The sequence below is a fragment of the Macaca fascicularis genome, chromosome 5, assembly GCF_037993035.2.
Source record: "Macaca fascicularis isolate 582-1 chromosome 5, T2T-MFA8v1.1".
Taxonomy (NCBI): Eukaryota; Metazoa; Chordata; class Mammalia; order Primates; family Cercopithecidae; genus Macaca; species Macaca fascicularis.
In genome coordinates, this window is record NC_088379.1 from 8501253 (window position 1) to 8526194 (window position 24942).

Consider the following 24942-nt stretch of genomic DNA (forward strand, 5'->3'; position numbering starts at 1 on the left):
ACTACTTCATGCTGGAGAAACACAGTCATAATAAACTAAGCAAAACCAAATGCCCTTCAATATCCTGTTGTGAACTATAAAATGCCCCTTAAAATCACATTTTCCCCTTGAAACAGGATGTAGGAAAAATATTTTCCTATTAAATCCTTTTAAAGCGCAAGGGAAAGCATTTATTCTGTGATTTGCTGTCCAACTCAATAAAAAGTGGAGGATTCAGCCATCTTAATCATGGAAGATACTGTCAAAAAAGCAAAGGTGGTGGAAATTCAAGTTGGAAACCAAGATGCCATGCCAACAAAACAATGCACACGTTCTCTGGAGGGGATTTCCAAGTGTGTATCAAGCAGTTTATTTCTGCCATTATGTTGGGGAAACCAGTAAATGGGGTTTTATGAGGTGCTTTATGAAACTCCTGGGGTGGACGAAGTCAGCCCTGGGAAGAAGTTGCACCAAACTTCCCAACCTGGGGGCCAGGAGAAGGAGGGGAGAGAGAGGCCTTGAACTTTGGTGACTGTTGATCACATTGTTGTGAGTTGATGCCTCTAAAATGGGGTGAACAGGGTGGGATAAGTACCTTAAAAGAGGCAGAAAGGACTAGAAGCTTTCAGAAGAACATTGCCTTGTGTTTGGATATTGGTGTGTCTCCTACTAGGTTAGATCCTCAAGGGGAAAAGGTTCTGTTTTCTTAATTTCTGTAGACCCTTGGAATATCACCAGAGCAGGCCTACAAACATTGAGAAATGGAAAAGAGTAGGTGGATCTCTCTGTCTTCCAGGAAGACACAAAAGGGGTGTCTACCCAGCTCATAATCACCCTCTCTTTTTATTGGAGCCACCTCCTTGTGGTAGACTGAATAATGGCCCCCAAAAAATGTCCAAGTCCTAACCCCTGAATGTGTGAATATGTATTTCACTTGGCAAGGAGCACTCAGGTTGCAGATGGAATCTGTGATCACATTGATCAGCTAGCCTTCAGATAGGGAGCTTATCTTGGACTATTTGGGTGGGCCCAATGTCATGACAGGCGTCCTTAAATGTGGAAGAGGGAGGCAGGACAGTCAGTGTCAGAGTGATGCAATGTGAGAAGATCTCCACCCATCATACCTGGCTTCGGAGAAGGAGTGTAGGGCCGTGAACCAAAGAATGTGGGCAGCCTCTAGGAGCTGGAGAAGGCAAAGAAGTGGATTCTCCCTCAGAGTCTCCAGAATGGAACACAGCCCTTCCAGCTCCTTGATTTTAGTCCAGTGAAACCCACATTAGACTTTGACCTCTATAACTGTAGGATAACAAATTCACATTGGTTAAGCCACAATGTGATCATTTGTTATAGCAGCAATAAAATATTAACATATCCCCTCCCCACAAATCCCCAGCCAGAGAGTGTATCCTGACAGTCACATTGGACCCAGATGCTAAAGCCTAGCTGACCAGACCAGGGGAAGGTCTGTCTCAAGCTGGGCCAGTTTGGGACTTGGGATTGAGACATCAAGTTAGACCCTTTCTGTGACTAGGGGTATATTAGTGCATTTTCATGCTACTGATAAAGACATACCTGAGACTAGGAAGAAAAAGAGGTTTAATTGGACTTACAGTTCCACATGGCTGGGGAGGCCTCAGAATCATGGCGGGAGGTGAAAGGCACTTCTTACATGGTGGCAGCAAGAGAAAACGAGGAAGCAGCAAAAGTGGAAACCCCTGATAAACCCATCAGATCTCATGAGACTTATTCACTATCATGAGAATAGCATGGGAAAGACCGGCCCTCATGATTCAATTACCTCCTCTTAGATCCCTCACACAACATGGGAATTCTGGGAGATACAATGCAAGTTGAGATTTGAATGGGGACATAGCCAAACCGTATCATTCCGCCCCTGGTCCTTCCAAATCTCATGTTCTTATATTTCAAAACCAATCATGCCTTTCCAACAGTTCCTCAAAGTCTTAACTCATTTCAGCATTAACCCAAAAGTCCACAGTCCAAAATCTTACCTGAGACAAGGCAAGTCCCTTCCACCCATGAGCCTGTAAAATAAAAAACAAGCTAGTTACTTCCTAAACACAATGGGGATACAAGTATTGGATAAATACAGTCATCCCAAATGGGAGAAATTGAACAAAACAAAGGGGTTACAGGGCCCATGCAAGTCCGAAATCCAGCAGACAGTTAAATTTTTTTTTTTTTGAGACGGAGTCTCGCTCTGTCGCCCAAGCTGGAGTGCAGTGGCCTGATCTCAGCTCACTGCAAGCTCCGCCTCCCGGGTTTACGCCATTCTCCTGCCTCAGCCTCCCGAGTAGCTGGGACTACAGGCGCCCGCCACCTCGCCTGGCTAGTTTTTGTTTTTTTGTATTTTTTAGTAGAGACAGGGTTTCACTGTGTTAGCCAGGATGGTCTCGATCTCCTGACCTCGTGATCCGCCCGTCTCGGCCTCCCAAAGTGCTGGGATTACAGGCTTGAGCCACCATGCCCGGCCTAAATTTTAAAGCTCTAAAATGATGTCCTTTGACTCTAGGTCTCATATCCAGGTCACACTCATGTAAGAAGTAAGTTCCCACGGTCTTAGGCATCTCTGCTCCTGTGGCTTTGCAGGGTACAGCCTCCTTCCCAGCTGCTTTCATGGGCTGGCATTGAGTGTCTGTGGCTTTTCCAGGTGCCTGGTGCAAGCTGTTGGTAGATCAACCATTCTGGGGGCTGGAGAAGAGTGGCCCTATTCTCACAGCTCCACTAGGCAGTGCCCCATAGGGACTCTGTGTGGGGACTCCAACCCCACATTTCCCTTCCATACTGCCCTAGCAGAGGCTCTGCATGAGGGCTGTCATCCTGCAGAAAATTTATTCCTGGACATCCAGGCATTTCCATACATCTTCCGAAATCTAGGTGGAGGTTCCCAAACCTCACTTCTTGACTTCTGAGCACCTGCACGTTCAACACCAAGTGGAAGCTGCCAAGGCTTGGAGTTTCGACCCTCTGAAGCCACAGCCTCAGCTATGTTGGCCCCTTTCAGCCATGGCTGGAGAGGCTGGGGTGCAGGCCACCAAGCCCTTAAGCTGCACAAAGCATGGTGATCCTGGGCCCAGACCACAAAACCACTTTTTCTTCTAGGGCCTCCAGGCCTGTGACAGGAGGGATTGACATGAAGGTCTCTGACATGGCCTGGAGACATTTTTCCCATGGTCTTGGAGATTAACATTGGGCTCCTTGCTACTTATGCAAATTTCTGCAGCCAGCTTGAATTTCTCCCCAGAAAATGGATTTTTCTTTCCTATTGCATAGTCAGGCTGCAAATTTTCTAAAGTTTTATGCTCCGCTTCCCTTATAAAACTGAATGCCTTTAACAGCACCCAAGTCACGTCTTGAATGCTTCGCTGCTTAGAAATTTCTTCCACTAGATACCCTAAATCATCTCTCTCAAGTCCAAAGTTCCACAAATCTCCAGGGCAGTGGCAAAATGCCACCAGTCTCTTTGCTAAAACATAGCAAGAATCAAATTTGCTTACATTCCCAAGGAGTTTCTCATCTCTATCTGAGACCGCTTCAGCCTGGATTTTATTGTCCATATCACTATCAGCATTTTGGGCAAAGCCATTCAACAAGTCTCTAGGGAGTTCCAAACCTTCCCACATTTTCCTGTCTTCTTCTGAGCCCTTCAAACAATTCCCATCTCTGCCTGTTACCCAGTTCCAAATTCACATTGAAATTTTCGGGTATCTTTTCAGCAATGCCTCACTCTACTGATCCCAATTTATTGTATTAGTCTGTTTTCATGCTGCTGATAAAGATATACCCAAGACTGGGAAGAAAAAGAGGTTTAATTGGACTTTACAGTTCCACATGGCTGGGGAGGCCTCAGAATCATGGTGGGAGGCGAAAAGGACTTCTTACGTGGCAGCAGCAAGAGAAAACAAGGAAGAAGCAAAAGTGGAAACCCCTGATAAACCCATCAGATCTCATGAGACTTATTCACTATCATGAGAATAGCATGGGAAAGACCGGCCCTCATGATTCAGTTACCTCCTCCTAGGTCCCTCCCATAACATGTGGGAATTCTGGGAGATACAATTCAAGTTGAGATCTGAATGAGGACACAGCCAAACCGTATTAAGGGGTATCTCATATATTAATAAATATAGGCGTTGAGTGGGGCTCATGTTCAGCCGTAGGAACAGAGAAGCACAGAAAACTGACTTGAGGAGATGATAACGACAATGAGGAAGAGAGAGGCAGAAAGAGTTCTGGCAGCGTTCTGGTTTTTAGCTTCTCTCTGAGGTAATGTATGAGTCTGCAGAACACAGTCCTCAGCCAGGTCACTGCTTCCCACTGGCTCAGGTTAAAGGGTGAAGGCAAAAGACCAAATGTCCTCAGTTGATAGATTGCTTTGACCAACTGAAAAATGCAGACTGGCCGATGTTGCCTCAAAACTACATGACTAAGGCTGCTTCCATGGAGAGGTATAAAAAGGAAATCCCTACTCACAGAAATCAGGAGCAGTTAAAAGGGTTTGTCTGCATTTTTTAGACAGAGGCTCAGAGAGGTGAAGTAACGTGCCCAGAGTCACACAGTTGGTGAGTTGGGCGGCTGAATTCAAACCCAAGTCTTTCCATCTCTGAATCTCAGGTTGTAGGGGTGTTGTGTTTTTGTTTCCTATTAGTCATCCTCTGTTAACTGTTTCCTGGACTTCTGTTTTAACTAGAAATAACTCAGAGAAAAAAAAAAAAAAAAAAAAAATCAAGGAAAAAAAAAAGAAATAACTCAGAGATCTGATAAATATCCCTTAGGTACCCTATAAAAATTCCATGGGTATTACAATACTCCAGGCTACCATTGTCCTGAGAGGAAAAAAGTCAATGTGTGATATAGTTGAGGCTGGTCTAGGCTTACAGTGTGCAGAGGCCTACAGGCCAAAGGCAGGACGGCAGTTAATTGGGCAGTGATGTCCCCTTCTCTCTTCTGAGGGCCTTTGTTCGCTAGTGCCCACCTCCGAGTAGCTCTGGGAGTAGAGAGCAGTGATGATGGATGCTCAGCTGCCCTTTGGCCTCCATCTTTGCCTGCTGGCTGGGCTCGTGTGATTCCCAACTGAATTGTGACTCTTGGCTTCAAGGATATTTGTGGAGCTCGAAGACCATCCTGCATGGTCAGAGTAAAGGGATGCTGACAGGATGGTTTTAATTCAGGGTGGTCTTAGTTCTGAGAGATTGCTGCCTCCAAAGCCGGACTCTTGGGCTGTGCCACACTGTGTGCATGTCATACTGAGCCCCCTTGCACTTGCTGGGCTTTGTATTCCTGAATACTAATTTGGAGCAAGAGACAACTGAGTCTTCTTGAGGGCTAGAAGGGAGGAGTGGGGGTCATCCCCAAGGCCATTGCTGATGGTAGGAAACACCACAAACTGAGAAGCAGTTAGTTTTTAACCCTTGTGTCTCACCACAACCAAACACACACATGCGCGTGCACACACACACACACACACACGTCTTCCCATGTGAAAATCAACAAAAAGACATGTCTTCCTTAACTTCCTAAGTCAAGCTTCTCATGGTGATTGCCTGAAATATGACAGGTAAGAGTTCAAATCACACGTAAATGCCCCATCAACTTTGCTCTTTCTTTTTTTTTTTTTTTTTTTTTTTTGAGACGGAGTCTCGCTGTGTCTCCCAGGCTGGAGTGCAGTGGCGTGATCTCGGCTCACTGCAAGCTCCGCCTCCCGGGTTCATGCCATTCTCCCGCCTCAGCCTCCTGAGTAGCTGAGACTACAGGGGCCCGCCACCACGCCCGGCTAGTTTTTTGTATTTTTAGTAGAGACGGGGTTTCACCGTGTTAGCCAGGATAGTCTCGATCTCCTGACCTCGTGATCCACCCGCCTCGGCCTCCCAAAGTGCTGGGATTACAGGCTTGAGCCACCGCGCCCGGCCAACTTTGCTCTTTCTAACCTGACCTCTTGAAATTTAGTCGGATGGACTCAGGATGACAAAAGAAGAATCCTTGACATCTTGGCACCTGTTTTGTCCCTGTGCTGACTCTTGTTATCCAGTGGCTCCTAATGTTGAAGTTCTGGAGGCAACTTGTTGTTCACTATCCCTGGGACTGACTTGGCTGTGTGGGCAACTGTCCGCTTCCTCTCTCTGCACTTACTTGAACTGCTTAGAATGGGCTTTCTTTTATTCATTTTTGAGACAGAGTCTTGCTCTGTCACCCAGGCTGGAGAGCAGTAGCATGATCTCGGCTCAACTGCAACCTCTGCTTCCCAGGTTCAAGTGACATGCCTCAGCCTCCCGAGCAGCTGGGACTACAGGTGTGCGCCACCATGCCCGCTAATTTTTGTATTTTTAGTAGAGACGGGGTCTCGTGATGTTGGTCAGACTGGTCTTGAATGCCTGACCTCAGGTGATCCACCCACCTTGGTCTCCCAAAGAGCTGGGATTACAGGCGTGAGCCACCGTGCCCGGCTGAATGGTCTTTCTAGACTGAGAAGGGCAGCTCCTTGGGTGCAGACACTCCAGATGCCACAGCCGCTGGCAGAACCGCCATACAAGCTCTCTCCTATCTTCTGCATTCAAATAGCTCCTAAATAGAGAAGTTGGAAACAAGAGTTGAGTATGTCTACCTTCTCTGAGTCACACATGGAGAGTGAAATATTTGTTGCACGGACACCCTTTCTGCTGCACATTTGATGAAAAGAGCCCATTTTGGTGTGCTTTTTGGTTAGATTCAGTTCATTCTGGCCTCCAGTTTTCCTTGTGGGACAGGGGGCCTGGTCAGTTGTGATTCTCCAAGGGGAGATCAAATAAGAGATGGGGAAGGAAAGAAGAGCACCAGGCTAGGCAGCTGCAGGACTAATCAACCACAAGAAAGGTACAGACCCAGTGAAGCTGAAGGTGGCTTACCTGCAGGGCTGAGAACCCAAACAGGGGCTCAGGGCCACACCCAGGAAGTAGAGAATAGGTAATGGAGGAAGGATGGGCAGGGAAAAGAGTTAGGGTGCACATTAATTTCCTATGGTTGCAGTAACAAATGACCACAAGCAGAAATTTGTTTTTTACAGTCCTGAAGGACAGAAGTCCAAAATCAAGGTGTTGGCAGGGCCACGCTCCCTTCAGAGACTCCAGGGGAGAATTCTTCCTTGCTTCCTCCGGTTTCTGGTGGTCATCAGGATTCACGGGCCTGTGGCTGTATCTCTCCAGTATCTGCCTCTGTCTTCACATGGTCTTCTATTCTATGTGTCTGTTTTAAAGATATTTGCTATTGGATTTAGGGCTCACCAGGATAATCCAAAATCATTTCTTCATTTCAAGGTCCTTAATTTAACTATATCTGGAAAGACTTCTTTTCCTAGTAAGGTCAGGTTCATGGGTTCTAGGGATCAGGATATGGACATATCTTTTGGGCATAGCCAACATTTAGCTCATTACAGGGTGGGAGGAGACAGAAAGTAGGATAAAACAAGCCAGTAGGCCAGGGCAAGGGGCTCAGGATCCAGAACAAGAATCAGGTAGGAATGAGGTAGTGGCAGCCCCTCCTTTAGGTACCCTCTGTGTATTAGTCCGTTTTCATATTGCTGTAAAAATACTACCTGAGACTGGGTAATTTATAAAGGAAAGAGGCTTAATTGACTCACAGTTCTGCATGGCTGGGGAGGCCTCAGGAAACTTATAATCATGGTGGAAGGCGAAGGAGAAGCAGGTACCTTCTTCACACGGCAGCAGGAGAGAGAGAGTGAAGGGGCAAGAGCCCCTTATAAAACCATCAGATTTCATGAAAACCCACTCACTATCATGAGAACAGCATGAGGGACACTGCCACCGTGATCCAATCACCTCCCACCAGGTCCCTCTCCTGACACATGGGGATATAATTCCAATCACAATTCGAGATGAAATTTGGGTGGAGTTATAGCCAAACCATATTACTTCAACGGGTGGTTGGGGGACAAAGGCCACACCTCAAAGGGCTGGACCATGACAACCTCCTGTTTGCTTCCTTCCTTTCCCTCCCTTTTTGCGCACATCTGTTTCAAAGCTAAACTTCTGGGGGAGCTGCCGGAAGAAACCCACCTTGGGCCGAGCTCAATGGCTCATGCCTGTAATTCCAGCACTTTGGGAGGCCGAGGTGGGTGGATCACCTGAGGTCATGAGTTCGAGGCCAGTCTGGCCAACATGGTGAAACCCCATCTCTACTAAAAATACACATTCCCCCCAAAAATTAGCTGGGCATGGTGGAGGATATCTGTAATCCCAGCTACTTGGGAGGCTGAGGCAGGAGAATTGCTTGAACCCAGGAGGTGGAGGTTGCAGTGATCCGAGATCACGCCATTGCACTCCAGCCTGGGCAACAAGAGCAAAACTCCGTCTCAAAAAAAAAAAAAAAAAGAAAGAAAGAAAGAAAGAAAGAAAGAAAGAAAGAAAGAAAGAAAGAAAGAAAGAAAGAAAGAAAGAAAAAAACCCAAAAGAAACCCACCCTGAATTCTTTATCTAGGTTCCCTATTGGGAACAAAAGTTTCTTCTTTGAGCTTCTCATCCCTAGAGTCAGGGTCCTTTCCAGAGTCCTTGAGGGGAAAAAAATGGTTTTCAATGAATTTCATTAAGTTTACTTCCTAATGTGAAGGTATATGTTTTTGAAGGCCTTTCCTCTTGCGTTATAAATTCTACCCTGCCATGGTCACAGTCTTCCAAGGTTTCTGCCACTCTGACCCTGCCAGCCTGGTCTTTTCCACTGGTTAGGTTTAGGCACAACTGTTCTTTCCTCTCCATGCTTCATTCACTGAGGAATAATACTATTAAGATGGTGAGTGTAGAATACATCTAACATTCTTGTTTTGGTAGATACCTAGATATTGGTTGTCATCAGTCAGGACAGGCTAATGCTGCTGCAGTTAACAAACACCCACAAATCTGTGGACAATTCTCAATCTTAGTACATGTCTATGATGGTTAATATTGAGTGTCAATGCCAAACAAATGGAAGAACATTCCATGCTCATGGATAGGAATAATCAATATTGTGAAAATGGCCATACTGCCCAAAGTAATTTATAGATTCAATGCCATCCCCATCAAGTTACCAATGACTTTCTCCACAGAATTGGAAAAAACTACTTTAAAGTTCATGTGGAACCAAAAAAGAGCCTGCACTGCCAAGACAGTCCTAAGCCAAAAGAACAAAGTTGGAGGCATCACGCTACCTGACTTCAAACTATACTACAAGGCTACAGTAACCAAAACAGCATGGTACTGGTGCCAAAACAGAGATATTGACCAGTGGAACAGAACAGAGCCCTCAGAAATAATACCAAACATTTACAACCATCTGATTTTGACAAACCTGACAAAAACAAGAAATGCGGAAAGGATTCCCTATGTAATAAATGGTGCTGGGAAAACTGGCTAGGCATATGTAGAAAGCTGAAACTGGATCCCTTCCTTACACCTTATATAAAAATTAATTCAAGGTAGATTAAAGACTTAAATGTTAGACCTAAAATCATAAAAACCCTAGAAGAAAACCTAGGCAATATCATTCAGGACATAGGCATGGGCAAGGACTTCATGTCTAAAACACTAAAAGCAATGGCAACAAAAGCCAAAATTGACAGATGGGATCTAATTAAACTAAAGAGCTGCACAGCAAAAGATGGTAGTTTCATCAGAGTGAACAGGAAACCTACAGAATGGTAGAAAATTTTTGCAATCTACCCATCTGACAAACGGATAATATCCAGAATCTACAAAGAACTTAAACAAATTTACAAGAAAAAAATCAAACAACCCCATCAAAAAGTGGGCAAAGGATATGAACAGACACTTCTCAAAAGAAGACATTTATGCAGGCAACAGACACACGAAAAAATGCTCATCATCACTGGCCATCAGAGAAATGCAAATCAAAACCACAATGAGATACCATCTCACACCAATTAAAATGGCGATCATTAAATAGTCAGGAAACAACAGGTGCTGGAGAGGATGTGGAGAAATAAGAACACTTTTACACTGTTTTTGGGAGTGTAAACCAGTTCAACCATTGTAGAAGACAGTGTGGCGATTCCTCAAGGATCTAGAACTAGAAATAACATTTGATCCAGCCATCCCATTACTGGGTGTATACCCAAAGGATTGTAAATCATGCTGCTATAAAGACACATGCACACGTAAGTTTATTGTGGCACTATTCACAATAGCAAAGACTTGGAGCCAACCCAAATGCCCATCAATGATAGACTGGATTAAGAAAATGTGGCACATACACACCACGGAATACTATGCAGCCGTAAAAAAGGATGAGTTCATGTCCTTTGTAGGGACATGCATAAAGCTGGAAACCATCATTCTCAGCAAACTATCAGAAGGACAGAAAACCAAACACCGCATGTTTCAGATGGCCTATTGTGGGACCTCACCTTGTGACCAAGTGAGTCAATACTCCTTAATAAGCTCCCCTTTATATATACATCTATCCTATTTGTTCTGTCCCTCTAGAGAACTCTGACCAATACAATGTCCTTGGTTGGCTATGCTCCATGTCATATTTACTTAAGGACTCAAGCTGATGGAACATTGGAACATTAGGGGTTGTCACAGCAGAGGGAAAAGAGAGCATGGTGAATCATACATTAGCTCCTAAATTCGCTGCCCAGAAATGAGACGTTGGTTTTCACTGGCAGCCTACATCTAGTCTCCTTGTATAGGAGTTTCTGCTGTAGGGAGCAATATTTAGGGATGCCAATACAGTTGATCCTTGATGACTCCTCCACCCTTCACAGATGGAAATTCGTGTATAACTTCTGACTCCCTAACATCTTAACTAATAATAGCCTACTGTTGACCAGAATCCTTATCAATAACATCAACAGTCGCTTAACACATATTTTGTATGTCATATGTATTAGATATTGTATCCTATCGATAAAGTAAGCTTGAGAAAATGGTATTAAGAAAATAATCAGAAGGGAAAATAAATTTACTATCCATTAAATAGAAGTGAATCATCAGAAAGTAAAGGTCTTCATCCTCACCATCATCACATCGAGTAGGCTGAGGAGCAGGAGGGGTTGGTCTTGCTGTCTTAGGGGTTGCAAAGGCAGAAGAAAGTCTGAGTATTAGTGGTCGCATGCAGTTCAAGCCTGTGTTGTTCAAGAGTCGACTGTGTATTTTTCAGAACAGTGTCTGGCCCAATGAATGTCTGCTGAATGCATAAAGAAAACATAATTTGTGTACTACATCCAACTGGGCAGTTGAGTACTACGTCCAACAGGCCAGGCATGGTGGCACGCACCTATAGTCCCAGACACTCAGGAGGCTGAGCCAGGAGGATCATTTGAACCCTGGAGATGCAGTAGTATACTCTTATATTTCTGCTCATCCTTTAATCCACATCCCCTCTCAGCTTTATGGGGCTTAATATAGTTATTAGTCAACTGTCAACTGAAGTCATTTTGCTCTTTGAAATTAAAGAATAAACACAAAATTTACAAAGCGCAACCCCATATCCCACAGTCTGTGGAAAGTTCAGCAGCCACCTCAATATCTTTGTGACTTATCTAGGAATTTTATGCCCTCTGGTCACTTGTGGATTTACAACCTGATGTTTTGAGCTCAACTTGGGTCTTATATCCACCACAATCTTCTCTGCTCTTGCAAATCCAGACAGAAAACTTAGATTTTTGTCCCTACCCTTCTACCCAAAATATCCAACTGCAACAAACACGCTGTTCACACAAGGCACCACTCACTGAAGGCTTGATGTAGTTCAGCCTCCCTCCCACTCAAAGATCCTTCCCAGTTACCTACTTTGTACTTTCCCGGCCCCCTCCCTCGGTTCTGGCTTCTCTTTTTCTCCCCTCAATTCAATCCCCCTCACTTTACTATGCAGGGCAATCTCTCTTTCCTTCTACTCTGCCCCAAGCTTAACTTTGCATAGCCAAAAACTGATTAATGTCTGGATTAAACAAAGGGCCATTTATGCAAGATAGAATCATTGGCAGAGGTTTTGTAATTTCTTTCTCTTTTCCGCAGTAGGTGGAAGAAAGCTGTATGGAAATTCATTTTCCTTAAACTGCAAGAAGTGGCTACAGTTTGGGTTTAAATAATCTTTTCCTGGCTAGGTGAGGTGGCTCACGCCTGTAATCCCAGCACTTTGGGAGGCAGAGGCGGGAGGATCACAAGGTCAGCAGATGGAGACCATCCTGGCTAACACGGTGAAACTCCATCTCTACTAAAAATACAAAAAAAATAGCTGGGCGTGGTGGCGGGCGCCTGCAGTCCCAGCTACTGGGAAGGCTGAGGCAGAAGAATGGTGAACCCGGGAGGCGGAGCTTGCAGTGAGCCGAGATCGTGCCACTGCACCCCAGCCTGGGGGACAGAGTAAGACTCCGTCTAAAAAAAAAAAAAAAACTTTTCCTTCCTCCTTTCTGGTAAATATACACTTTCTTGACATCTATTTCTCATAAACTTTATTTCTTTAACACAGTGGTTCTCAAACTTTTGGTCTCAACTCTTTTGCACACTTAAAAATTATTAAGGGCTCTAAACAATTTTTGTTTATATTGACATTATCGACATTCACTATATGAGAAATTAAAAACTTTTGATGTTTTTGAAAATCTTTTTTTTGAAGTCTGGCTTAATAGAAAACAGCTGTTCTGCATTTATTCCGTTGCAATATCACAGTCTAGCAAACTCAACTGTATGCAACTCATGAGAAAGTGAGAGTGAAAAGGCAAATAACATCTTAGTATTATGAAAATATTTTTATATTGACCATTAAAACCACTATTTTAATACACATTCTACTTGTGCATCCTCTTTATGGAAAAAAAAAAATCTTGAAGAAATCAATGAGATTTTGAATATCCTTAGGCCAGCCATGGTGGCAAGTGCCTACAGTTCCAGCTACTCAGGAGGCGGAGCCGGGGAGGATCGTTTGTGCCCTGGCGTTCCAGTCTGTAATGAGCTAGGATGGCGCCTCTGAATAGCCACTGCAATCCAGCCTGGGCAACATAGCAGACCCCCATCTCAAAAAACAACACAAAACAGAACCATGAACCAAAAATGCAGAAGAAACTCATTGACTGACTTGTCAATTTTAATAGCTATGGCTCAAGACGGTACAATTAAAAACTATGCATGAAGCAAGAACAGAATCCAGCGACATTAGGGCCACTCTTTCACCTTTGCCTCCATCTAAAGTTCCTATTCATCCTTCAAATCTCTGCACAGGTGACGCCTTTTCTCTACAGCCTCTTCCATCACCACAAATACGAGTGATTATAATAATAACATTATTAACGATTACTACCATTTATTGGCCACTTACTAGGAGCCAAGCAACATCAAAACACAGCACGCGTCAGCTCACTTAATTTTCACAGTAAACTCCGGGGAGGATGCTGGCTTCACTTTACAGAGGTGACTGAAGGGTGGAGAAGAAAGACCTCTGGCCTCTAGCTCTATGCCTTGCACATCTGCTCTGTCTCAGCACTTATTGCACCCCGAGGGTCACCGTCCAAGCGCCTCTGTCCTGCTCAAGGTGAGTCCTTGCAGTCAAAGGTCAAGGGTGGCTCGCCTCCACGTCCCCCGCAACCAAACCGCCCGCTCTCAGTGAGGGAGCCACCAGAAGGGAAGGAGCCTCCCAGCTTCCCGGTCCTCACGCTCCCGGAGCCCACACGCCCCAAAAAAGCACAGGAAAGCTCGCTGAGCTCTCCGCACTGCTAAACCCTCCAAGCTTTGCCGGGAGAAAGAGGTGCCCGTGAGCTCGTCGCGGGGTTCCTCCTCCGCCAGGTGCGCCGCTGAGTTCGGAACCTTTTTCCTCCCGCCGCGGTAGCGGGGCTCAGGCCGGAACCTTTCTTCTCGCATCGCAGTTGCCGGTGGGGAGGAGTGCGGGGCAGGACCAGTCCTCCAGCGGCCGGGTTCTCGCCGCGGTCGCCGGCTGCTTACGTGAGCGGGCCCAGTGTGGGTCTGCGGGTACGGGTCGCTATGGCCGTGGACATCACGCTGCTATTCCGGGCCAGCGTCAAGACCGTGAAGACGCGGAACAAGGCGCTGGGAGTGGCGGTGGGCGGCGGGGTCGATGGCAGCCGGGATGAGCTGTTCCGCCGGAGCCCCCGGCCCAAGGGCGACTTCTCCAGCCGGGCCCGCGAAGTGGTGAGCTGGTTGCTATGGAAACGGCGGGTTGAGGAGGGGGCAGTCCTGCGACAGGGACCCCGAGCCCCAAACCACACCCCGTCCCGTAAGCATTGTGTGAAGGAGGTGGCCCCAAGGGGGACAGGAGAGTTGGCCTCAGAGACCGGACAGCTTTTTGGGGAAGGAACAGCCTTATTTTAAGGAAGGGGGACGCATATTGGGGAACAGATTTCTCCTGCGGCGGCGGGGGTTGGGGGACGAGGAAGGAGACCCTCAGAAATCTCTATCTGGAAAGTGCACGGGCGGCTTTGTGAGGTCATGAGTTCGCCGTCACTACAGACTTGCACTCACGGGAAACCTCACTGTCCTTCACTTCCTGTTGCAGAACTGACCACACCGTATTTGCCTGTGCTCTTTACTTGTCTGCCTCCCATCCCCAGTTGAGATTAAAAACCATATTCAACCGAACTCTTTCTTCCCTTTGTCTCCGCGATAAGTAGGGCTCAGTTCCTCTTGAGACGAGTTTAGGGTCATCTTTCGCAAACACGGTGTTACAGTCATCTCAACTACTTTCTGTTCCCTGATCAGAGCAGGTGTCCCTTCATCTCTCTGGGAACAGGAACCTTTTCCTTAAGGGCAGGGACAGTTGTTTTCATCTCACAATGCATGACTCATAGCATTGCTTAGTAAATGTTTGTTGAATGAATGAATGAACAAAATGGCTGTCTTTCCCGTTAAACAGAAAATTCCATGAGGGGAGAGATGTTTGTCTTGTTCCCTTTTGTGTCCGTGACACCAAGGAGGGATCTAGGTTTTGTGGGGCCGAAAGTTTTTATAGTTATGTCTGCCGTCTTTAAGAAATAAAAATCACCAAGAGAGATTCAGAGCTTTGGAAGATGGAAGTGAGGGACCCCGAAGCTAAAACCTCATTAATTTCACAGTAGATCCTACTCTGCTTGGCATACACTTGGCACTGCATAGACACTCAGATATTTTCGAATGAATGTATGCATGCATGCATTAATGACAGTTAGCAGAGGATACTTAAACATCAGAAAGGGGTTGGACCAGATGAATACACTCTCCCTATTGATGAACATCTATGAAGCACCTACTTTCTGACCAGCCTCATGTTAGAGTAATATGATGTAAAAGGAGTAGTGGAGTAGACGGACATAGACATAAAACAAGTGCCATAAAGCCTTGCAAGTGTTATGTAGGGCACAAAGAAGAATGTGGTCAGTTCTACCTGAGGATCAGAAAAGGCTTTATAGAGGTGATGATGCCCAAAACAAATCTTGAAAGAGGATTAGTTGGCTCCAGTGCAGAAGGGCATCTCAGGCTAAAAGAATAGTATGCGCTAAGATGTGGAGGTGTGTAAGAGTCTGATATAAGTTGGTTCAATAAACATTTGAGTGAGACTGGTATGTGGGACTCTCATAAAAATTGGACCGGGAGAGATCTTAAAGGGCTTTGTATATCACTGCGGAGTTTGAATTTTGCCCTCTAGGCCGTCAGATGTTATATGGTAGAGAAAGTACCAGAGAAGGAGCCAGGAGACCAGGTTGTTGTCTGAACCCTGCAACTGTTAGCTATATGATTTCATTAAGCAAGTGTCAAGACCTCAGTTTATTTACCTGTAAATGGTCCTTTTTTTTCTCCTCCTCCTTTTAAAAAACTACCTTGGTCCTCTATATATAACAAATTAAAGTGGAAGCTTCCTAGGCTGAAATGAGAGGAAGAGAAACAGGATACTCTCCCTCCCAGTTTGGCCTAAGCACTTCCTGGGGTTCCTTTTGTAGAACCGTGGTATGAATATCACAGTATTGGCGTTGTAAGGGTCCCTTCTGACTCTGAAACCACTGATTTATGAACACTGTGCTAATTTTGAGTCCTGCTCAGGGAAAGGGGGGATTTGGGAATGGTCGAGACAAGAGGCACAGTTGAGTTGGCAAGCCCTTTGGATAGCCCTGTGATCACTTCCACCGCTCCCTGAGTGGTGAAAATGTGTTTTAGACTTTTGAGTTAATGGGCCTCAGGGACAGTAACAGTCCTGTAGGGTGCTGAGTTCCCTGTCACTGGAAGTAATTAAACAGAGTGATGACTGCTTTTCAGAGATGTTTGAGAAGAACTTTGTGCATATGTCATAGGTTTGGACCGCGTGACAGTGAAACTTCCAATTCTGCTATGTATTGATGTGAGTAGGTGTCACATTACCTTAAGTGAGTACATGGGCTGTGTTGTTCAGGGACGCTGTCCCCCTGACGTAGAGGAAACATACATTCTTTTAAGCAATTTTGATTTTGTGTTGTCATTGCTTTGCGTATTATCTCCTGTTCTTCCAACCATTCCCCACTCCCCATCTTCTCTTGTGGGAATTTTAACTAGAAGAGCTAGTGATGGATGTCCTGTGCTTTCACTATGATTAGATGTGTCAAAAGTTTGCCTGTTATTTTGTTTGGCCTGGATTCCTTATACAGAAAAGTCTGGTCAATACCAGAAGCACATATTCTAATTCAGGTTTAGCCCTGGTTGTCAGACTTAATGAAATGTAATAAGTTATAGTATGCCTTTTGGTAAGTGCCTTCCTTGAAGCATTTGCTGTTACTTCTAGGATGCGTTTTAATCCGGTTCAATTTCTGTTCTTCCATTCCATTCCTCTAATACATGCCTGATGCCAGATTTCCATCTCACTGAATTGTTGTAAAGGTTATATTAAGTTTCATAAAATTGCATTGAAACTAAATCTTCCTTCCCTACCTCCCACCAATAGACTGATTTCTTCTGCATCATTCTTTTAAACATTTAACTTTTATGTTCAATTTTGCTAAATTTATATGTACTCAAATGCATGTCTTCCCATTAAATTACAAATGGAGAGTAATGACTTTTCAGATTATTTGGGGGAGGAACTTATATTATTCGAACAACTCCAAATAATAATGAATATGTCACTCTGCAATGGGAATTTGATTAGTTAACTCATTTGAAGTGTGGGACTAATGAGGACGGTGGGATTGGAAAGAGACCTGGGCCTTGGGTTCAAATCTGGCTTCTCTTACTTAGAAATGGGTGAACTTGGGCAAGTCTGACTCTCATTTTCCATTTCTATAAAATGGACATGATAATACCCTACCTAACTCACAAGCTAAGTAGGGTAGCTTGTGAGTTACCCTACTCACGTAGTCTATATGTATATATTTTAAGAAACCAGACTAATTATTATTGTTCCCCTCAAATACCTCCCCCCTCCTCATGTAGGCCATTTAGACATATTTTCTTTAGTGGCACCAAGCTATATTTTCCAAACCACTTAGTTTTCTTGCACTTTCATTCCTTGCTTATAAAGGGGAGCCAAGTTAAATGCATGAGGAATGAGTGAAAATCCTGGGTAGGTACTGATGAATCAGTGATGGTGCAGAAGTACTGTCTGCATTTGTAAAAGATAGTAGCATTTCTTTGCCAAGGTGAAACTCTTTCAGTGATGGCAGATGTCTGGCAGGTAGGCAGCTGTTACTTTCTTTTCTTCCTTGTGATCATGGAAGCCAATGCTCATAACTTCGTGGATCCCTAGAGCTCAGAATTCTTTGCAACATTGTCCCCCAGGAGCCATTACCTGTTATTAGGCTTGCCATTCAAGTTGAAATCTACTTGGCATATGGTAACAGTAGAATCTGTATGCTTAAAGCAGACCCATGTTGGTTTGTTTGTGTGTATGGTTTTTTTTTTCACTCAAAAGGACCTCGAGTTCATTTTGTCAATAGATAAGAAAACTAACATCTAAATAAATGAAATTACTTGCCCTAAGTCATAGCAGTTGAGGTCATAGGACAGAGCCAGAACTAGAAGCCAGGTCCTTTGACCTGGTTTAATGCTGCTGTCCCCGTGTCCCCCTACATCCTCCTATAATTTTTAAACCAGAATTTCTTTGGCTTCTGAATGGCAGTGAGTTTCTTCTTCTTGAGTTAATTCTGAATACTGAATACTGAATGGAACGTGGGGCAGGAGGACTTGGATTTGAATGTGTCTTATCTGCTATATGAACTTGGGGAAGCCACTTAATTCAGTTTCCTTATGTCTAAAATAGAGTGAGTAATGGCAACCTTATAAAGTTGTTAGATGAAATAAGAAAAGGTATGCAGATGCCTACATGAGTCTGAGTTCTTTTGATTGCAATTAATAGTAACCTAATGTAAACTAACCTGAACAAAGTGGAAATGCCTTAGCTCATATAACTGGAAAATCCAGGCATAGAGCTTCTTTCTCTGGCTCTTATCTGTAAAGCCCAGGAAGGAAATCTAGTTTCTGCTTGATTCTCAGCTCTCTCTTGTAGTGGTAATTATAGCCAGAGGGATGTTTCTTTCATTGGTCAGGTCTATGTCCACCTCAATCTGTGGTTAATAGGTGGCTTGGATACTATGTAGCCCCCACCAGAACCTTGGAAATGGCAGTGCCCTGTCTGGGAATAGGGAGTAAGGAATGTTGGGCAAGCAAAAGCAACAAAAACATCCCTCACAGTGCCTGGGACAGTGCCTGATGTGCCTTCACCTTGTCTGCCTGGCTGTATTCAGCTCTGTGGGGAATGAGAAACTAGAAAATGCAGGAGTTTATAATGACAGGTTCTGGGGTGAGGATAGGCCTGGAGATGCCTCATAGTGGCAGCTCGTCTATTCTCTTACTGACTTATAAAGGTTACGGGAGCCAGGGGTGGTTACCACACAGGTAACCAAGAAACCTGTCAGCACCGAACTGCTGTGCAGAGGCAGCAGGGGCTACTGGAGAGCCCTGGACAGGAAAGCAGGAACCCATGTTCTAGCCGCAGGTCTGCCAGTAAGTGGGCTGCTCATGTGATTTCTCTGGGCCTCAGTTTCCACATTAGTAAAACTGAGAGCTTAAACTAGATAACTGCAGAGATTTCTTGTAGAATAAGGACATTTTGATTCTAAATAAGGTAATAGTGATCCTGAATTGCTGGGAACTCTATTTTCAGATTAGGCATGCAGATGAGATTTTGTTCTTGATAATACATTCTTTTGTGGAAGCTAAACTTCATTTTTTATTTACTTATTTTTAGGAATTGATTATCTTGAATCTTTGGCTGAAATTCAGAGTTCTTGGAGTGGCCCAAAGCCAGATGATCTGGTTCTGCTACCTCTCTGGCCTCACCTCCTCTCCCCCTCCTTTTGCTCACTCTACTCCAGCTACTCTGGCCTCTCATTTTCTCACATGCATCATGCACGTTCCCCTCTTACAACCTTTGCATCCCTCTACCTGGAACACTTTTCTCCCGGATTCCATATGGCTTGATTTCTCAGTTCCTCAGGTCTCTGGTTAAACGTTGCCTCCGTGAGGGCTTCCTTGAATGTCCTACGTAAAGAGGCATCCTTCTTCTGTCGCTTCCCCGAGCATATCGCATATCCGTTTATTTGTGGTTTGTCTACTAGAATATATGTTTTCTGAAAATGAAGAACTTTGTGTTGCTAGCACTGAATCTGTAGCTTCTAGAACAGTGTAGGGATGCAGGTGCTTAGTACATACTTCTTAAATTAATGAATAACTGTTAATCTACTGTGTCTCTCTCAGTTTTTGGGCTAGGTGATCTCTGTCCAAGGCTCATTGTAGTTCTAAAGCTGTGTGATCCTCACATGATTCTTGAATATTACATGATGCACGTTTATACTTAGTCCAGTATTAGGAGTAAGCATTCAGTATATAGTAGCTTTTATTTTATTACTAAGATTCAGTTCCCCCCTCAGCACGTGTACACTCTAGTGAAAAGGCAGGCACAGGTACACAACAACTCAGGTATGAGTAACAACTGTAACTTTTTTAGCATTGATTCCCCAGAACCTCCTTGATTTCCTTTTCGGAGGCAGTGTTGAGTTTGTGTGCAAGTGTTGGAACCCAAAGCTTGAGCTGGGACCACCTGGGTTATAAATTTTACCCAAGGGTTGAGTATAATCATAGTTAGGGGATTTCAGTTGAGGGAGCATGATTCAAAGAAGCAGTATCATGCAACAGGTACAGTGATTCCATGAGAGGCAGGAAGGACAGGAGATAGGGTCAAACCATACAGAAGTAGGATCAGGAAACAATGGAGATTTAGAATGCAAGCTGTGAACAGAGCATGAGTGTGCTGAATAATATAGATTTCTTTTTAAATATGGCAGGAACCTTTTAGCTAATGAAATAAGGAGCAACTTTGGTAAAAGCTGGAGTGAGAGGTTTAGGGAGAAAGGTTCATTCGCCAGCCTACCCTTCTCTTACCTTCCCCCTCTCCTTGAGGAACCCCAAGGAACCAACCAGAGGGCCCAGAGACACACAGTTTAAAAACCACTGCTTTAATGCTCTCCAGGGCCTCTTTTAGCTTCATGATGCTATGTTTTTATGGATTGCAATAACTAAGTGTGTACTGTAAGGAGAGCTCAGCACTGCAGAGTTTTCATGAGATTGTGAATCCTTTGTGTGGATTACACTTCTGAATTTTGCCCAAGACTTAGGAGGACTGTAAGTTTTGAAATGTATTTATTCAGTAATTAATTTATACCATCATCCAATAAACACTGAACATCTGGTGTGTCAGGCATTGTGGGGCCATAAAAAAAAAGTATGAGGGCCGGGCGCGGTGGCGCACGCCTGTAATCCCAGCACTTTGGGAGGCCGAGGCGGGCGGATCACAAGGTCAGGAGATCGAGACCACGGTGAAACCCCGTTTCTACTAAAAATACAAAAAATTAGCCGGGCGCGGTGGCGGGCGCCTGTAGTCCCAGCTACTCAGGAGGCTGAGGCAGGAGAATGGCGTGAACCCGGGAGGCAGAGCTTGCAGTGAGCCGAGATTGCGCCACTGCACTCCAGCCTGGGCGACAGAGCGAGACTCTGTCTCAAAAAAAAAAAAAAAAAAAAAAAAGTATGAGGCATATGTCCCTGTTCTTTGAAAATATAGATAAAGGATACCTAAATCTCTTTGGGGGAGAATCAGTGGAAATCTCAAAGTGATCATCAAACTTGGCCTTTAAGGAGAAAAACCATTCCACCAGACGTAGGTAGAAAGGATGGATGTGAGCAAAGGCAGTGGCGCACAACAGCAGGGCAGTTTGGGAACCAGCAGCAAGACTGGTATGACTAGAGCCCTTTTCTAGAGGAGATCTGGGTGAGGATCAGAGTATCAGGGGATGAAGTTGTGCTGAAGTGGGTTAGAGCAGGGGTCCATAAACTGGCCCACAGGCCAAATCTGGCCCACTGCCTATTTTTGTAAATAAAGTTTTATTGGAATATGTCATTTTCATTTGTTTAAATATAGGCCAAGGATACTTTCGTGCTATAGCAGCAGAGCGATAGCCTACAAAGGCCTGCGAAACTTAAAAATACTTCCTGTCTGACCCTTTAGAGAAAAATTTGCCAACTCTTAAATGACAGCATTGTTAGCAGTGCTGAGGAGTTTGTACTTTATGCTCTGGGCTATGCAGCAGAGGCATGAATGGATCATGTTTGCATCTTAAACTAATCCGCAGTGCTGATGATGGGTTTGAAATGTAACAAGACTGACATGGGGAGCTAAGTAGGATGCTGTTGCAGTAATTCAGGTGAAACTGAGGGGCCGGTGACGGTAGGGTTGGGTGGGAGAAAATAGATGAAGTAGGTATTTAGTATTTAGTAGGTAGACTCAGCAAACTTAGTAAAACTTAGTAACTAATTAGTGGAAATAGAAAGAGGAGGAGGTAGAGTAATTCCCAGTTTTCTGGTTGGAAAAGTTAAATGGTAGAAGATTACAATAACAGCATTTTCAGGGTTAGAGTTGGGTGCCAGTTATTCATGCCTTCTTCTTAATTCTAAATAGTAAAGAATAGATCCAAGGAGCCCAGTGGACACTGAAGTTTTATTAAGACAGCATGTGGTGGATAACTCCCCAGCAGCAGTGCTTACTGATAAATCTGGATTGGAGAACATAGCTGGAACTCAATGGGGTCCTTCAGCTTTACTATATTTAGACCTTGGAGACAGTTGAGTACAAAATAGATACCCAGTGAATACGTACCTATGCCCAGCCAGTTGCATGGAGATTGAGACCTGTCTCAGCAATACGGCTGTCACTAGGCTGGGCCTTATGGTGGCGAGAAGTACAAGGGGGTAGAGACTCAGGAGGGCCCGTGTGGATGCCAGGTTCTCTCCTGTTATTCTCAGTTCTGCTTTCTTTATTCTTGAATGAAACTCATCCTGGGGGTAGTGATTATATCACATGTTGTAGAAGCATGATTCTCGGGGATAGTTGATTCATTTTCTCCTGCATTCCATGAAGAATCTGGAGTGTGTCAAAGAGTTCCCTCTTTCCTCACTTTTGAGTTGGCAGTTGACCAGTTATTATGTGTATCACCTACTAGGGTAGGGCTTCAGAAACACGTCTTCTCAGTGTGACATTTTTAGTGAATTCTTCCCGTCAGGGGCTGGCTTCATTTTGGAGGCCCAAGAACCAAATTTATTTACATATTGGGTCTAGAACCATCTGTCAGGGCAGATATCAGCCAAGCTCATATCAACCTGTGTGTAAGTCAGAATACCAGTTAATTTGTTGTAAGCACTATAAGTAATGTGCAGAAGGATACAAATTTTGGAAACTCAGTCATTTTTGAGCTTCTGCTGTAGGTCAGGAACTCAGTTAAGGACTTTATGTGCCCGATTTCATTTAATTTTTCTCTTTTTCAGGGGATAGAAATATATTATTGAGTGATTTTATAATATTGATTGTATTATGAATAATGTGATTGTCGAATTCACATAAACTTGATGTTTGAGGTCTCTTACTACATGGAAATCCATATGGGCTCCCTCTGGTGGGTAAAGTGTCAGTGAAGTCTGCAAATATTAATTACAACTTATGGTATGAAAACCATTTTATGTTTAAAACGTATTACATTTAATATTGACTTAAAAAGAGGCACCTTCAAAACTCCTCTAAAAGAAAGTGAATAAACCAAAGGAATGAAAGTATGGTATATTGAATGAACCCAATAACTCAGATATGGAAAGCTTGCAGCACAGTTGAAATTTTACATTCGGTAATACTTTTTTCTTTCTTACAGACTTTCAGATCCTCAAAGTCTATGAATGCTAAAGTTTGCCAACTTCCACTTATCACCATCTAACATATGTCTGTTTGTCAAAATGTTCTTACGGAATTTGTAAGCTGTATTTAACCAAGAGAGAGACACTTTCCATTTCACAATATTGTAACATTTCTATCTAATTTATTGTCAAATGATAAGAAAACTCTGGTGAAATGAACACTTGCCTTTTCTTGGACATTTTCTCCAGCAGTGAATTCTGTAGTCTTAGCAGAAGTAAGAGGCTACAGCATGTCTTAATCAGAGGAATTGAGACAGGAATTAAAAAGTGTATGTTCTGAATTATAAATACTTTTGGCTTTGCCAGTAACTTACTGTGTGATCTTGGAGAACTCACCTAACCTCTCTGGGTGTCACTCTTCTGATTTTTAAATGAGAGGTTTTGACTAGATAATCCGTAAGGACCTTTTCAATGAGATGGTTGCATGACTCAGAACTCTTTTTCTGAAAGTCCCAGGATATATTTTTAAATACTTTTTGCAGTGATAACTGCCCATTACCTTGTGATATTTTCCCAGATTCTCTGAAAGAGTGAGGTTTTGTTTTTTTTTTTTTTTTGGTTTGTTCTTTTTTCAAAGTTAGCATTTGGTGTGTTTTCACAAATGTATTTGATTCAAAAGTGGTTATATAATTTTATAATGGACTTTTATCAGCAGGGCACATTTTTGAAGTTGACTATTTTAAAATCTGATTATAAAATTAGTAGGTGCTCATTAAATAGAATAAGGAAGAAAATAGTTCACATTTAGTACTACTGTCAGGAAATAACCATAGTTAAAATTCTGGTGTTTAACTTTTCAGACATTTTTTCTATTAAATAAAATCAGGATTTTTCTATAATACTGTTATGTAATCCCTCTCCACATGCCCCCCCTCCTTCCTTGGGGGAGTAGAGAGGGGTTACATAACAGTATTGTAGAAAACAATATATTTTGGAAATTTTTAAATATCAGTATATATTGCTTTTACCACCAGTTTATTTGGCTGCATAGCTATTAAAAATAGTAACAAAGAATTGATTTATCTGAACCCCTGTTGAAAGCTATTTAGACTGCTTCTAGTTTATTAGTATTGTAAGCAAACTATATTTTTTACCAAATTAGTTTGAAATTGATCATAGCCTCTTAAAAAAGACAAAAAATATAGTTTGTTTTTCATTTAATCTTTTCTCAAATGTAAAAAATTGAATGTCCTAATATTGATAAAAGGAAAATTATTGCTACATTATTTGAAAGTATTAAATGTTTTAGAACTTATTATCAGTTCTGGTTGAGTATAGAAAAAGGCATGTAATTAGAGGCAGACTACTTAGGAAAGCTTTGACTGACCTGGGAACAGATCTTTGAAGAGCAAGTCAAGTGGATGGATGGTGAACATGAGCCTGGCGTGCTCAATGACAGTAAGGAAACCAGCGTAACAAGGCCAGTGGGGGCTTCTTACTCAGCAGTGTGAAAACGGGGAGGTGCTATGGCCTGATTACAGAGGCCTTGAGAGCCATTGTATAACATTAGTGGGCAAAGGTCAATGGTGATCCTATATCTAATTAATGACCATTTAGAGTATAATGAAACATTTATAGTAGCAACAAAAAGAGTTTCTAGTAATAACCTTAAAAAGAAATGTAAATGACCTAGTTGAAACAAACTGCAAAATTTTGTAGACAGATACAGAAGATTTGGACGAATAGAAACACGGATACCTGGAAGTGAAGA

The 24942-nt window shown here is 43.5% G+C and overlaps 1 protein-coding gene and 1 long non-coding RNA gene across 10 annotated transcripts in view; one reads left to right on the forward strand and one right to left on the reverse strand.

Annotated features, from left to right (window-relative positions):
• Nucleotides 1-325: 325 nt before the first annotated feature.
• On the reverse strand, nt 326-13785 carry LOC123573547 (uncharacterized). 6 transcript variants are annotated; one of them, XR_012434649.1, is made up of 7 exons: nt 13306-13785; nt 11006-11054; nt 6395-6561; nt 1992-2024; nt 1590-1694; nt 1104-1275; nt 326-542 (listed from the first exon to the last, which is right to left on the reverse strand). It is a non-coding gene; the product is annotated as an uncharacterized lncRNA (long non-coding RNA). The 6 variants fall into 6 exon arrangements; XR_010586742.1 differs by having other exon boundaries at nt 11006-11175; XR_010586743.1 differs by lacking the exon at nt 11006-11054.
• Nucleotides 12915-24942, forward strand: part of STX18 (syntaxin 18) — a 126124-nt gene continuing 114096 nt past the window's right edge. For 3 of the 4 annotated variants that reach the window (XM_074039419.1, XM_045392132.3, XM_005554464.5), the window contains exon 1: nt 13881-14132. Coding sequence is in view for 3 of the 4 variants with exons in the window: in XM_045392132.3 (XP_045248067.1) it covers nt 13965-14132 (168 nt within the window). In the remaining variant the exon portion in view is untranslated. Of the gene's footprint in view, nt 13519-13880; nt 14133-24942 lie in introns of those variants that run through there. The other variant, XM_045392130.3, reaches the window with a different exon arrangement.